This window comes from Seriola aureovittata, chromosome 10, assembly GCF_021018895.1.
Source record: "Seriola aureovittata isolate HTS-2021-v1 ecotype China chromosome 10, ASM2101889v1, whole genome shotgun sequence".
NCBI classification, from domain to species: domain Eukaryota; kingdom Metazoa; phylum Chordata; class Actinopteri; order Carangiformes; family Carangidae; genus Seriola; species Seriola aureovittata.
In genome coordinates, this window is record NC_079373.1 from 26,237,509 (window position 1) to 26,252,693 (window position 15,185).

The following is a 15,185-nucleotide window of genomic DNA, read 5'->3' on the forward strand; positions in this document are numbered from 1 at the left end:
CCAATAAAAAAACATGATTCCTGTGAAGTCTTTGATCTTTTCAGTTCTTTCTCAGTGGAGGGGTCAGAGTCAGATTTCTTTATTTTCTTATGTTGTTGGTTCATAGTTGTATGTTCTCCAGACTGTATCAGACTCATATTGCAGACATAAAGATCAGTAAAAAGTAAATATTCACCTAATTTCAAAGATTAAGAGTCAATAAAACCTCTCATACAGAGCTGCACTGAGAGGCGGAGCAACACTGAAATATGAGGAGAGTTTCAATGTCTCATTTTAGAAATTAAAGTGGAAGTTAGTCTGAGCGAAAGCAGAGCTGCAGTCGAGACAAGTCTTTTTGAAAACTAAACTGAATCCATCAGGTTTTTCTCAACAAAAGTCTGAGCCAATCACTGGTGAGTACAGCTGATAAGATTTACCGTGTTTGAAACAACCAACATTTACAAAAACTTCTCAGACAGGAAGTTCCAATGTTTCCATTTGCTGTTGACATTGGTCAAATCAAACTTCACTAAGTTCTTTGCACTGAATTTGTAGGTGAAGCACAATAAACTCTTTGTTTCCAATGAATTTGGGCAGGTTAATGTATTAATAAATACATTTAAGCTAAGGAGTATAATATCACATTTTGAGTAATATTTTGAGACATGATCATTGACGTGTCTTTAATGCTTCATTTCATAATTAATTTATCTTGAGCCAAATTGTCTCTTTAATCATGTCAAAACTGTGTTTGTCTGATCAAGAGCAGAACTGCAATAATACATGTCTCTATTTCACTAAAGAAATCCACTTACTGAATTCATCAGTCCTCTCTGATAAACACAGCAGTGATTCTTCCAATCACTGGTCAGTAAAGTTGATAATATTTCTATATTGAAAACAGCCAACATTAATCCTAAAATTCACCTCTATTCAGAGGAAATACTCTTTTCATTGCTGACACAGATCAAATAGAACTTTCTAAAGTACATTAACTACACAATTAAAGAAAAAAAATCTCTATATATATTTAAGATATTCAAATAACAAATAATTAAGAATTCTGTAATTCCATTTTTGCTTTTTCTCACTTTCAGTTTTGCCCTCAGTGTGTCGACATGTCTGCTGCCAGCTGTCGACTGACTGAGGATCAGTTTCTGTGCTCCATCTGTCTGGATGTGTTCACTGATCCAGTCACCTTATCATGTGGACACAACTTCTGTAACAAATGCATCACTGAACACTGGGATGTTAATGTCCCAAACCAGTGTCCAAACTGTAACAAGGTTTTCTATATTAGACCTGAGCTGCATGTAAACACTTTCATCTCTGAGATGGCTGCTCAGTTCAGACAGTCAGTTCAACAGAAAACCAGCAGCAGCAGCTCAGAGCAACAAGCTGCCAAACCAGGAGAAGTTCCCTGTGACGTCTGCACTGGAACCAAACTGAAGGCCCTGAAGTCCTGCCTGGTTTGTCTGGTCTCCTACTGTGAGACTCACCTGGAGCCTCATCTGACAGTGTCAGGCCTGAAAAGACATCAGCTGATCGACCCTGTGGAAAACCTGGAAGGCAGAGTGCGTAGGAAGCATGATAAACTGTTGGAGCTGTTCTGTAAGACTGACCAGATGTGTGTCTGCATGCTCTGCACCTATTCAGACCACAAGGCTCATGATGTTGTTCCTCTGAAAGAAGAATATGAAGGACAGAAGGCTGAGCTGAAGGAGACAGAGGCTGAAATTCAGCAGATGATCCAGAAGAGACGACTGAAGCTTCAGGAGATCAAACGCTCAGTGGAGCTCAGTAAAGAACGAGCAGACAGAGAAACAGCAGAAGGTGTTCAGGTCTTCACTGCTCTGAAGGAGTCTGTTGAGAGAGGCCAGGCTGAATTCATCAGGACAATCAAAGAGAAGCAGAGAAGAAGAGAGAAACAGGCTGAAGACTTCATCAAAGAGCTGGAGCAGGAAATCTCTGAGCTGAAGAAGAGAAGCAGTGAGGTGGAGCAGCTCTCAGTCTCTGAAGATCACCTCCACCTGATCCAAAGCTTCTCATCCCTGAACACTGCTCCACCCACCAAGGACTGGACAGAGGTCAGCTTCTGTCCTCCATCATATGAGGGGACTGTGGTGAGAGCTGTGATTCAGCTGGAGGAGACACTTATTAAACAGATAAAGAAGTTTTTTGAGGCTCAGCTGAAGAAGGTCCAGCAGTATGCAGTGGATGTGACACTGGATCCTGATATAGTACATCCCAAACCCACCCAGTCTAGTGCTAAACAGGAAGTAAAGGAGGGTGATGACTGTAGATGTGTCTTATCAAAGCAGGGTTTCACTTCAGGAAGATTTTACTTTGAGGTTCAGGTTAGCAGGTGGTCTACATGGACTTTAGGAGTGGCCAGAAAGTCCAACTTGAAGAGAGAAATCACACTGAGCCCCAAAAATGGTTTCTGGACTCTATGTTTGAAACAGCAAGGCGGGTACCATGTGTCTACTGACCCATCAGTCCGTCTCCCCCTGAAGTCTCGGCCTGAGAAGGTGGGGGTGTTTGTGGATTATGAGGAGGGTCTGGTCTCCTTTCATGATGTTGATACTGCAGCTCTTATCTACTCTTTTACTGGCTGCTCCTTCACTGACAAACTCCACCCATTCTTCAGTCCCTGTAATAATAATGGTCGTGAAATCCACTACAGTATGTTCCGTGACATCAACTTTAAAATCCTTCAATATTTTAAATAATCTCCCTTAAATTTAGGGTGTGTGTTTTTCTCAAGATTTTGTGCTGCCTGCCTTTCCTGTGTTGAATGTTTCTCTCCTGTATCTTGGTGCATTCTGCATGGACATCGTCACCTTTCTGCACTACTTCCTGACTGAAGAAGTATCAGGATTATTCCACTGAACCGACAGTTAACATATCAAATGTTCAGTATAGAGATAAAATATCTATAAAAGAAATAAGATGGAGGTGAAGGTTTTGGATCTTTCAACGACCAAAAGCTCACATCCAGCAGCACCAACGAATGGTTGCAAAGGAAAAGATGGACTGTTGTAAACTGGCCAGCAATGAGTCCTGACCAAAATCCCATTGAAAACCTTTGGAGAGAGCTGAAATCTGCCATTGTAAATAGGACTCTTGCAAATTTTAAAGAGGTTGAAAAGAGTGGCAGAAACTCCCTGCAGACAGGTATAAGAAGCTTCTAGATGGCTACAAGAAATGTTAAGAGTCTGTCATTGTTGCCAGAGTTTCTGCAACCAAATATTAATCAAGGGTGACAATAATTGTGTCCGGTGTACTTTTTTTAAATATAATTATCTCACTATTATGCAATTTTGGTTCTTTTTTTCTGTTGTTCAGTAGACTTGGGTATTTAAAAAATATTTTAATTATATAAACAGGTTAATTAGCATTTAGTTAATTTCATCTTGAATCCAACAGTGATTTTTCAAATGCTTTTTTTCTAATGTTGTGGTAATTATATTGGAATAAATAAATCCAAGTGGAAGAATCTTTGATGGTTTTACATCATTTGATTTTTCTCACGCTGCTCTGTGGTCATAATGCTCTGAAGTTAGATTTTTAAAACATACATTTTCATGCATCATTACATCATTTAACTTACTTAGAAGGTTCTACTGATGTAGTTATATCACTCTGGGCACAGGTAATGTCTTCCAGTTGTTCTACTCTTCTATTTGTTTTCGTTGAGTCCTCTACAATGTAACTGCAGCCTCGTCATGTCAAATTATATGCGGTGTAAGGTGATTTAATGTAATGTAAAGCTTGACTTATGTTTAGTTCTGTCTCAGCAGGTGATATGAAAAGTAAACCAGTGTTTGTAGAGACTAAGGACGCCCTCCAGTGGAGTTTATCGTAAACTGCAGCTTCAGATCACAAGGACATGCTGAGTAAAAGGAAAAAAGTTGTAGCGTCATAACTACATATCAGACAGTTAATAAACTGAGTTTTAATGCAGTGATTTTGATTTTTGCTGCTTTTTTCTGTTTCAACTTTGAAAATGCAACAAATATAGTGAATGTAAATGTCACCAATAAAAAAAACATGATTCCAGTGAAGTCTTTGGTCTTTTCAGTTCTTTCTCAGTGGAGGGGTCAGAGTCAGATTTAAAGCTTTCTGCCTTTCTAAAGAGGGTGTTGGAGTCTGTTGATAAAAAAGATGAAGTTGTTTTATTTCTTTATTTTCTTATGTTGTTGGTTTATAGTTGTATGTTCTACAGACTGCAACAGACTCTTATTGCAGATATAAATGAATAGAAAGTGAATATTCACCAAGTTTCAAAGATTAAGAGTCAATAAAAGCTCTCATACAGAGCTGCACTGAGAGGCGGAGCAACACTGAAGTATGAGGAGAGTTTCAACATTTCAATCCAGGAAATGAAAGTGAAAGTTAGACTGAGCGACAGCTGCAGTCGACACAAGTCTGTTTTCTCTGAAGGAAAACTAAACTGAGTCCATCAGGTTTTTCTCAACAAAACAGCAGAGTCGGATCCAAACACTGGTGAGTACACCTGATGAGATTTATTGTGCTTCAACTGCTATTGACACAAACCTTAAAAGTTCCCACCCAAGGTCGAAACCAGGAGTCATTTTAAACTGAATCGGTGCATGGGTGGGGTTGTGGAGGGAAACTGAGACAATTCCCTCTTTTCTTATCCAGATTTCAACTTTCTGTTTCTCTGTTCTCTGTCTCATCGTCCTCTCTCTGTACCTGCTCTTCCTCCTCTTTGTCCAAGCTGAATCCCTGATTTCACCTTTGGTTGGAAAATAGTCTCAAACTCACAGGAGCTCAGTGTCTGTGAAGATCCTCAGTGATCCAGGTGGTGATGTTTCTGAGGCTCTGCTCAGACCTGCATTAACATGTGTCTTCAGTGATTCAGTAAAATATTTTCAGTTCATTATGAAACTGTGGCGGGACTAATGAGACTGTGGCAGAGGACGTCAGTAGAGTGGGCGGTCCTTTAATGTTGCCCAGGATGCATTTGTGTCCACACTGCTAAAAGCATGTGACACGTGGCCCAGACCTCCTCCGAATGTGATCTGACTGATCGGATCTCAAATGCGTCAATGCATCCAACCAGGCGCTTGTCTCCCCCTCCATTATTTAGAGTAGGTGATATAAGAACATAACCTGCTCAAAATCTTTTACCAACAGCATGAAGGGGATATTCATGTCTGTCCTCAGTCCCTTCTCTTCTTTCAGTGCTCTCCACTGAGGAAAAGCCACACCAATGGTGACCCAGGTTTGTCCTCGCTGTCGACCTCTTTCTTTTTCAGACTGTAATCCTTCTTCTGAACGTAGAGTTTCATTTTTATGTCGAGCATCAGGAACTTTTGTTGGACGCTTCCTGTTTTCAGTCATACTCCTCCTTGCTGTAGACTACTTCCTCTCTGTTGCAATGGTTGTTCTTATTTTCATTGCTGGTTGATGTAAAATGCATCTCTACCAGTAAAGGTACACTACCAATCTGTGTATTTCATTGACATGTGCCCTTTGTGTTTACTTGTGCCGTTTTCTCAGTAAATTTAGTTCTCAGTTGTGTGAACACAATTCAGGATAAAGCTGCTTCCACTAATCACAGTTTGATATAATTAATCAAATTATTTAAAGATCTCAGATTACAACTTTATTTATTTTTTGTTCACATTTTGTTCACAGTATGTCGACATGTCTGCTGCCAGCTGTCTGCTGACTGAGGATCAGTTTCTGTGCTCCATCTGTCTGGATGTGTTCACTGATCCAGTTGCCTTACCATGTGGACACAACTTCTGTAACAAATGCATCACTGAACACTGGGATGTTAATGTCCAGTGCCAGTGTCCCATCTGTAAAAGACTTTACAACACAAGACCTGAGCTGCATGTAAACACTTTCATCTCTGAGATGGCTGCTCAGTTCAGACAGTCAGTTCAACAGAAAACCAGCAGCAGCAGCAGCTCAGAGCAACAAGCTGCCAAACCAGGAGAAGTTCCCTGTGACGTCTGCACTGGAACCAAGCTGAAGGCCCTGAAGTCCTGCCTGGTTTGTCTGGTCTCCTACTGTGAGACTCACCTGGAGCCTCATCTGACAGTGTCAGGCCTGAAAAGACATCAGCTGATTGACCCTGTGGAAAACCTGGAAGGCAGAGTGTGTACGAATCATGATAAACTGCTGGAGCTGTTCTGCAAGACTGACCAGATGTGTGTCTGCATGCTTTGCACCTATTCAGACCACAAGGCTCATGATGTTGTTCCTCTGAAAGAAGAATATGAAGGAAAGAAGGCTGAGCTGAAGGAGACAGAGGCTGAAATTCAGCAGATGATCCAGAAGAGACGACTGAAGCTTCAGGAGATCAAACGCTCAGTGGAGCTCAGTAAAGAACGAGCAGACAGAGAAACAGCAGAAGGTGTTCAGGCCTTCACTGCTCTGAAGGAGTCTGTTGAGAGAGGCCAGGCTGAATTCATCAGGACGATCAAAGAGAAGCAGAGAACAACAGAGAAACAGGCTGAAGACTTCATCAAAGAGCTGGAGCAGGAAATCTCTGAGCTGAAGAAGAGAAGCAGTGAGGTGGAGCAGCTCTCAGTCTCTGAAGATCACCTCCACCTGATCCAAAGCTTCTCATCCCTGAACACTGCTCCACCCACCAAGGACTGGACAGAGGTCAGCTTCTGTCCTCCATCATATGAGTTGATTGTAAGGAGATCTGTGATTCAGCTGGAGAAGACACTAGGTAAACAGATAAAGAAGGTGTTAGAGGTTGAGCTGAAGAAAGTACAGCAGTATGCAGTGGATGTGATACTGGATCCTGATATAGTACTTCCCACACCCACCCAGTCTGACGATGAACAACAGGTAAAGGAGGTTGATAACTGTAGATGTATCTTGTCAGATCACAGCCTCACTTCAGGAAGATTTTACTTTGAGGTTCAGGTTAGCAGGTGGTCTATGTGGACGTTAGGAGTGGCCACCAAGTCCAACATGAAGAGACAAATCACACTGAGCCCCAGCAATGGTTTCTGGACTGTAAGTTTGGAGTACTTAGGTCGTTACTTTGCTGCTGCTGACCCACCAGTCCATTTGTCTCCAAAGTCAAAGCCTCAGAAGGTGGGGGTGTTTGTGGATTATGAGGAAGGCCTGGTCTCATTTTATGACACTGATACTGCAGCTCTCATCTGTTCCTTTACTGGCTGCTCCTTCACTGATAAACTCTATCCGTTCTTCAGTCCATGTCGGACTGATGGTGATAAAATCCACATAATTTATAGTTTAAGAAAGTTCCGAAGAAAAAAAACCTTGAGGCCGTGACCAGGGTTCAAATCCAGCCCAGACCTTTTGCTACATGGCATTCCCTCTCGCTCCTGGCTTTCCCGTCAATCCCACCTATCACTGGCCAAATAAAGGCTTAAAATGCCCCAAAACTGATCAGGGTTGTGTATCACAATGAATAGAAACATTATATTTCATTAGAGAAAAAAAGCTCAGCATCACATAAAGTGGCATTATACAGTATTTACATCCTTCTTCTACCAAATTTAAATGCTTTTCTTTATATCATATCGGGCTGTAGTTTGTCCCATTGCTCCTTTCCATTGCAAATAATCTGTGATAACTGATCTAGTGTACTCTAATAGTTTCTATGAAGTACAATCACTATATTAAAGTGTTAAAACATCACAAAAACGTGGTAAAAAGAGCAGCTTTTAAATGTCTACAAGCTTTTACGATTTTAATTGTTAAAATCTTTCCATCATATTAGGCTGTAATGTTTCCTATTTCTGTTGGAAATAATCTGTGATAACTGATCCTTTCTAGTGTTGTGTAATTGTCTCTATAAAGTTCAATCACTGTGTTAAAGTGTTTATAGATCACAAAAACATGGTAATTAGAGATAAAATGTGGGGGAAACTATATGGAAATTTTATCAGAATTTGAAAACAGTCTCTCTCATTTGAACTGTTCTTCTATCTGTTTTTACTGACTCCTCTTCAATGTAACTGCAGCCTCATCATCTAATGTCATATTACATGTGGTGCAAGGTGATTTAATGTAATGTAAAGTTTTAGTTTTAGTTGTGTTGTGTTTCAGCAGGTGATATGAAAACTAAACCAGTGTTGGTAGAGAATAAGTGACAGCTGAGGACGCCCTCTAGTGGAGCGTATCATAAACTGCAGCTGGAGGTCACAATGACATACTGTGTATTTAAAGAAAAACGTTGCAGCAGCATAACTGCATATCAGACAATTAATAACCTGAGTTTTAATGCAGTGATTTTGATTTTTATTGCTTTTTTCTTCTGTTTCAACTTGTTTGCAGATGTTACAAATATAGTTAATGTAGATGTCTCCAATAAATAAAAGATGATTCCAGTGAAGTCTGATTTTCTTCAGTACTTTCTCAGTATAGGAGTGAGAGTAAGATTTAAAGCTTTCTACTTTTCTAATGGGGGTATTGGAGTCTATTGATCAAAAGATAAAGTTGTTTTTTTCTTTATTTGCACTGACCTCCTCAGTAATGTTATATATACATAACATAAGAATAATGTAATCATTTTATATATACATATAACCTCTACACACACACACACACACACACACACACACACATGCATGTATATCTTTTTTTTTTGTTTGAATAACAGCTTTGTGTCTGACAGGATTTTCAGAATAAAATGATGCCTGAGATTTGAAAAATCTGTTAGAAAAACTTTAGCTACTTTAACTTGTGTCTTAATGAGCCATATGAAATATTAATAAAAATAAAAACAACAACATGAATTAAACATTTCTCCCACTAATTTTAAAGAAGATAAATGTTTGGATTGATTACATTACATCCTTATTAATTATTCAGTTAGTTAGTTAACCAGTTAATTTTGTCCAGTCAACACGTTTGAAATGTTTACCACTGCAGATTACTGCTACTTGTTTCCTCTTATTGATAAACATGCACAGAGTCATGCAGCTGGTCAACAATAGATAAGAGTTTGAAGTGAAGAGTTTCTAGATCAGTCAAGCATCCCCCATATCCCACGTTTCATCATAACAACCAGCGACACACACACACACCTTGCAGCTCTGCATAGATCTCACAGGTAACACTGTGTGGAGTTTTGTCATGATCATTTGAGACGGGTGTTGTCGGTTTATCAATGTAATCTTTTTGTTAGAAAAAGTATATGAAGGTTTTTCCCAGAGGCAATGAGAATGGCACTCAGTACATATTGACAAAAATGTCAAGTAGAGTGATTTAAAAAACTTCTTTAACCGGATCTGTAGCATCATTTAACAGGTTCTTCCCTGGCCCATGCCTCATCCCTCCACCATGTTTGGTGCAAATGCATAATCCTGGTGACAAACAAACAAACATGGGTGAAAAGATAACCTCATTGGCAGAGGCAATAAAGCCCCACCCACAGAGCTGCAGTGAAAGATGAGGAGAGCTTCGACGTCACCTTTGCTCAAAAGGAAAGTGAAAGTGTGTCTGAACCACAGAAGAGCTGCAGCTGAGAGTCATTTCCGTTTCTCTCTCAAGAAAAACTAAACTGAATCCACCAGGTCTTTCTCAACAACACAGCAGAGTCTGAGCGTAACACTGGTGAGTACAGCTGTTAAAATTTACTGTGTTTCAACAACTGCTATTGATGCAAAACATCAGCTCTAGTAGCACAGGGTGGTCCCACCCAAGGCCTTAACCAGGACTAATTTTGAACTAAATTGACATCTGGGGAACTGTTTGTCACCAGGATTATGCATTTGCACCAAACATGGTGGAGGGATGAGGCATGGGCCAGGGAAGAACCTGTTAAATGATGCTACAGATCCGGTTAAAGAAGTTTTTTAAATCACTCTACTTGACATTTTTGTCAATATGTACTGAGTGCCATTCTCATTGCCTCTGGGAAAAACCTTCATATACTTTTTCTAACAAAAAGATTACATTGATAAACCCACAACACCCGTCTCAAATGATCATGACAAAACTCCACACAGTGTTACCTGTGAGATCTATGCAGAGCTGCCATGTGTGTGTGTGTGTCGCTGGTTGTTATGATGAATCGTGGGATATGGGGGATGCTTGACTGATCTAGAAACTCTTCACTTCAAACTCTTATCTATTGTTGACCAGCTGCATGACTCTGTGCATGTTTATCAATAAGAGGAAACAAGTAGCAGTAATCTGCAGTGGCAAACATTTCAAACGTGTTGACTGGACAAAATTAACTGGTTAACTAACTAACTGAATAATTAATAAGGATGTAATGTAATCAATCCAAACATTTATCTTCTTTAAAATTAGTGGGAGAAATTTTTAATTCATGTTGTTGTTTTTATTTTTATTAATATTTCATATGGCTCATTAAGACACAAGTTAAAGTAGCTAAAGTTTTTCTAACAGATTTTTCAAATCTCAGGCATCATTTTATTCTGAAAATCCTGTCAGACACAAAGCTGTTATTCAAACGAAAAAAAAAAATATATACACGCATGTGTGTGTGTGTGTGTGTGTGGTGTGTGTGTGTGTGTGTGTGTGTGTGTGTGTGTGTAGAGGTTATATGTATATATAAAATGATTACATTATTCTTATGTTATGTATATATAACATTACTGAGGAGGTCAGTGCAAATAAAGAAAAAAACAACTTTATCTTTTGATCAATAAACTCCAATACCCCCATTAGAAAAGTAGAAAGCTTTAAATCTTACTCTCACTCCTATACTGAGAAAGTACTGAAGAAAATCAGACTTCACTGGAATCATCTTTTATTTATTGGAGACATCTACATTAACTATATTTGTAACATCTGCAAACAAGTTGAAACAGAAGAAAAAAGCAATAAAAATCTAAATCACTGCATTAAAACTCAGGTTATTAATTGTCTGATATGCAGTTATGCTGCTGCAACGTTTTTCTTTAAATACACAGTATGTCATTGTGACCTCCAGCTGCAGTTTATGATAAGCTCCACTAGAGGGCGTCCTCAGCTCTCACTTATTCTCTACCAACACTGGTTTAGTTTTCATATCACCTGCTGAAACACAACACAACTAAAACTAAAACTTTACATTACATTAAATCACCTTGCACCACATGTAATATGACATTAGATGATGAGGCTGCAGCTACATTGAAGAGGAGTCAGTAAAAACAGACAGAAGAAAAGTTCAAATGAAAGAGACTGTTTTCAAATTCTGATCAAATTTCCATATAGTTTCCCCCACATTTTATCTCTAATTACCATGTTTTTGTGATCTATAAACACTTTAACACAGTGATTGAACTTTATAGAGACAATTACACAACACTAGAAAGGATCAGTTATCACAGATTATTTCCAACAGAAATAGGAAACATTACAGCCTAATATGATGGAAAGATTTTAACAATTAAAATCGTAAAAGCTTGTAGACATTTAAAAGCTGCTCTTTTTACCACGTTTTTGTGATGTTTTAACACTTTAATATAGTGATTGTACTTCATAGAAACTATTAGAGTACACTAGATCAGTTATCACAGATTATTTGCAACAGAAAGGAGCAATGGGACAAACTACAGCCCGATATGATATAAAGAAAAGCATTTAAATTTGGTAGAAGAAGGATGTAAATACTGTATAATGTCACTTTATGTGATGCTGAGCTGACAAACTGAAATTTCCTCTTTTCTTATGCAGATTTCATCCACCTGTTTCTCTGCTCTCTGTATCATCGTCCTCTCTCTGTACCTGCTCTTCCTCCTCTTTGTCCTGATTTAACCAATAGTGCAGCAGTAACGCAGGATGACATGGTGCTTTTTATTATTCAAGGCTCTTTGAAACTGAATTCTGTTATAAATTTACAGACTGAAATTATGGTATTAACAAGAACCAGTCGCCCTGCAGACTGGTAGAAACAGATCTGTCACATCTGGAAAGGAGCATCTGTAATGAGATGCTTCCATCAGTGATTGTGTGTTTTTCAAACTTTCATTGCAGCTCAGTCTTCCGTCTGTCTCTGTCTCTGGAAGTGTCTACAGCAGAGTCATTTGACCCAGGTGTGATACCGATTAAAACCCTTTCCATTGCTGACAAAAGCCTGATGTTAGTGTGTCTAAGTGGGTTTTTGTCCTGTGGAAAAGGGGCTGAAGTGTCTACAATGCAGTTCATTGAAAAGTTCCTTTGATGTTTGCGTTGTGCCAATTCCTTATTAAATGTGTTCCTCAGTTGTGTGAATGATGGAATCAAGGATAGCGCCCCTTCCACTAATCACAATTTGGTGTAATTAAACAAATAATGAAATTATCTGCATTTACATTTTTTTTCACATTTTTGCCCTCAGTGTGTCAGCATGTCTGCTGCCAGCTGTCTGCTGACTGAGGATCAGTTTCTGTGCTCCATCTGTCTGGATGTGTTCACTGATCCAGTCACCTCACCATGTGGACACAACTTCTGTAACAAATGCATCACTGAACACTGGGATGTTAATGTCCAGTGCCAGTGTCCCATCTGTAAACGACGTTACAACACAAGACCTGAGCTGCATGTAAACACTTTCATCTCTGAGATGGCTGCTCAGTTCAGACAGTCAGTTCAACAGAAAACCAGCAGCAGCAGCTCAGAGCAACAAGCTGCCAAACCAGGAGAAGTTCCCTGTGACGTCTGCACTGGAACCAAACTGAAGGCCCTGAAGTCCTGCCTGGTTTGTCTGACCTCCTTCTGTGAGACTCACCTGGAGCCTCATCTGACCATGTCAGGCCTGAAAAGACATCAGCTGATCGACCCTGTGGAAAACCTGGAAGACAGGATGTCTACGAATCACAGTAACCTGCTGGAGCTGTTCTGCAAGACTGACTAGATGTTTGTCTGCATGCTTTGCACCTATTCAGACCACAAGGCTCATGATGTTGTTCCTCTGAAAGAAGAATATGAAGGAAAGAAGGCTGAGCTGAAGGAGACAGAGGCTGAAATTCAGCAGATGATCCAGAAGAGACGACTGAAGCTTCAGAAGATCAAACGCTCAGTGGAGCTCAGTAAAGAACGAGCAGACAGAGAAACAGCAGAAGGTGTTCAGGTCTTCACTGCTCTGAAGGAGTCTGTTGAGAGAGGCCAGGCTGAATTCATCAGGACGATCAAAGAGAAGCAGAGAACAACAGAGAAACAGGCTGAAAACTTCATCAAAGAGCTGGAGCAGGAAATCTCTGAGCTGAAGAAGAGAAGCAGTGAGGTGGAGCAGCTCTCACTCTCTGAAGATCACCTGCACCTGATCCAAAGCTTCTCATCCCTGAACACTGCTCCACCCACCAAGGACTGGACAGAGGTCAGTGTTAGTTCTCCATCACATGAGGGGACTGTGGTGAGAGCTGTGATTCAGTTGGAGCAGACGCTCAGTAAACAGATAAAGAAGGTGTTTGAGGCTCAGCTGAAGAAGGTCCAGCAGTATGCAGTGGATGTGATACTGGATCCTGATATAGTACATCCCAAACCCACCCAGTCTAGTGCTAAACAGGAAGTAAAGGAGTTTGATGACTGTAGATGTGTCTTATCAGAGCAGGGTTTCACTTCAGGAAGATTTTACTTTGAGGTTCAGGTTAGCAGGTGGTCTACATGGACTTTAGGAGTGGCCAGAAAGTCCAACATGAAGAGATGAATCACACTGAGCCCCAACAATGGTTTCTGGACTGTATGTTTGAAGCGGACGTATTTTGCAACTGCTGACCCATCAGTCTGTCTCTCTCTGAAGTCAAAGCCCGAGAAGGTGGGGGTGTTTGTGGATTATGAGGAAGGCCTGGTCTACTTTTACGATGTTGATACTGCAGCTCTTATGTACTCCTTTACTGGCTGCTCCTTTACTGACAACGTCTACCCATTCTTCAGTCCATGTAATAATGATGGTGTTAAAATTCACACCATTGATGATAAGGCTTGTACTTTACAATGAGTAGAAACATTAGATTTAATTAGAAACAAGACTAGGTAATTTCCAGTGTTTGATTTGCATTTCATTACCAATATAAAATGTCATATATTATCTAATTTTAGCAAACACTGGTGCTCAGTCATGAGCAGTGAGACAATGGAGGATTAGTTGTTGTAGAGATACGTTTTGACGTCAATATAGAGTTTATTTTTGATATTAGGTTTTATAATAGAAACCCCTTTGTTTTCGCTCAGGAATTTAAATATATGTGTGAGAACAAACCAAGGAAATTACATGTACTACTTAACAACAAAATAAACATGACTTGAGAAAATATAATGAAATGAACTCACTCATCACACGCAGGAACAAAGCTGAAATGACAGAGGGAAGCAGCTGAACTGAAGGACAAACAGAGAATGAGCTCAGGACACAGAACAACGAACATTCAAGGCACCTGTGTGAGCTGCCCAGTTAGCACACCTGTCCTCCTGCTGCTCCTCGGTCCAGCAGTCATGTGACCCCACTTCCAAAAGTATATGTTATTATTTAAGTAAAAAAAATATTTAAATTCCCAAACTAACAGATTAAGTAACCTTAATCAAATTAAGAAGTTGATGAAAAGTTACGTATGAATTGCAAGACTCTATAATAATTCCAGTGTTCATTGAAAATTTAAATTAGTTTCTGAGCTGAATTGAATTTCAATTCTTCTTTCAGTGGGACAACAACACACGCAAAGTGTTTACAGTGTTTTGGCATCATCGGCTAATGAAGAACGAGCTCACAAACATCAACATACAATTGCATTTAGCACAAATTGGACAATGAAATTAGGCAATACCCCCTAAACTGGCATTTTTCAGTATACAATGTGAACAACTGCAGAAGAATTAAACTTCATGCACAGACCATCTTCAAATCTTAGATCAGACACATATCTGTAGTCTGATCTAGTGTAGGGATGGAGATGGAAAAGAAAGCTTTCATGTTTCCAGCTCCAGCTGCAGAACGGTTTGCAGAGGGGAAATTAACTTAAGGAACTCTGAATTCAAGGGTGTTGTGACTCATGATCCCTTTACTGTTTCTGTCCTTAGTTTATTTTAACTTTCACACACTGTCACTTGGTTTTTAGTTTTGTTTTATTTGTGTGCCAGATGTTGTCCTGTCTTAAACTTATGATGCTGCCATCCTGACCAGTGATTTACCGGGCTAAATAAAGGCTATAATACAACAAAATTAAATAAAATCAATACAGTTTTTTTCACAGGCTGAGTAATACTCCACATGAATTTTATGTGTACATGTGTTGTTGGAGTTTCCCTAT

General features: G+C 39.6%; 4 protein-coding genes across 4 annotated transcripts in view; all 4 read left to right on the top strand.

The window, feature by feature from the left end:
• The first annotated feature begins 301 nt into the window (after positions 1-301).
• LOC130176448 (E3 ubiquitin-protein ligase TRIM39-like) lies at positions 302-4,046 on the top strand. Its single transcript, XM_056387544.1, has 2 exons — positions 302-392; positions 1,077-4,046. The coding sequence occupies exon 2, from the start codon at positions 1,098-1,100 to the stop codon at positions 2,709-2,711; it is 1,614 nt and encodes a 537-aa protein (XP_056243519.1). The 5' UTR covers positions 302-392; positions 1,077-1,097; the 3' UTR covers positions 2,712-4,046.
• A 482-nt stretch (positions 4,047-4,528) lies between these two features.
• Positions 4,529-7,272, top strand: LOC130176226 (zinc finger protein RFP-like). Its single transcript, XM_056387177.1, has 2 exons — positions 4,529-5,230; positions 5,647-7,272. The coding sequence occupies exons 1-2, from the start codon at positions 5,219-5,221 to the stop codon at positions 7,270-7,272; spliced, it is 1,638 nt and encodes a 545-aa protein (XP_056243152.1). The 5' UTR covers positions 4,529-5,218.
• A 2,177-nt stretch (positions 7,273-9,449) lies between these two features.
• On the top strand, positions 9,450-15,185 carry LOC130176082 (E3 ubiquitin-protein ligase TRIM11-like). Its single transcript, XM_056386947.1, is given in 3 exon segments — positions 9,450-9,561; positions 11,938-11,996; positions 12,281-15,185. A coding segment is annotated over 1 exon segment (1,590 nt). The 5' UTR covers positions 9,450-9,561; positions 11,938-11,996; positions 12,281-12,289; the 3' UTR covers positions 13,880-15,185.
• The window catches only part of ankrd27 (ankyrin repeat domain 27 (VPS9 domain)), a 33,943-nt gene continuing 28,234 nt past the window's right edge, over positions 9,477-15,185 (top strand). The window contains exon 1 of the mRNA XM_056386946.1: positions 9,477-9,561. The gene's annotated coding sequence lies outside the window, so the exon portion shown is untranslated. The remainder of the gene's footprint in view (positions 9,562-15,185) is intronic.

Bases quoted from the DNA above. Each gene is read 5' to 3' on its own strand.
- LOC130176448 (XM_056387544.1), top strand. From the start codon at position 1,098: ATGTCTGCTGCCAGCTGTCGACTGACTGAGGATCAGTTTCTGTGCTCC.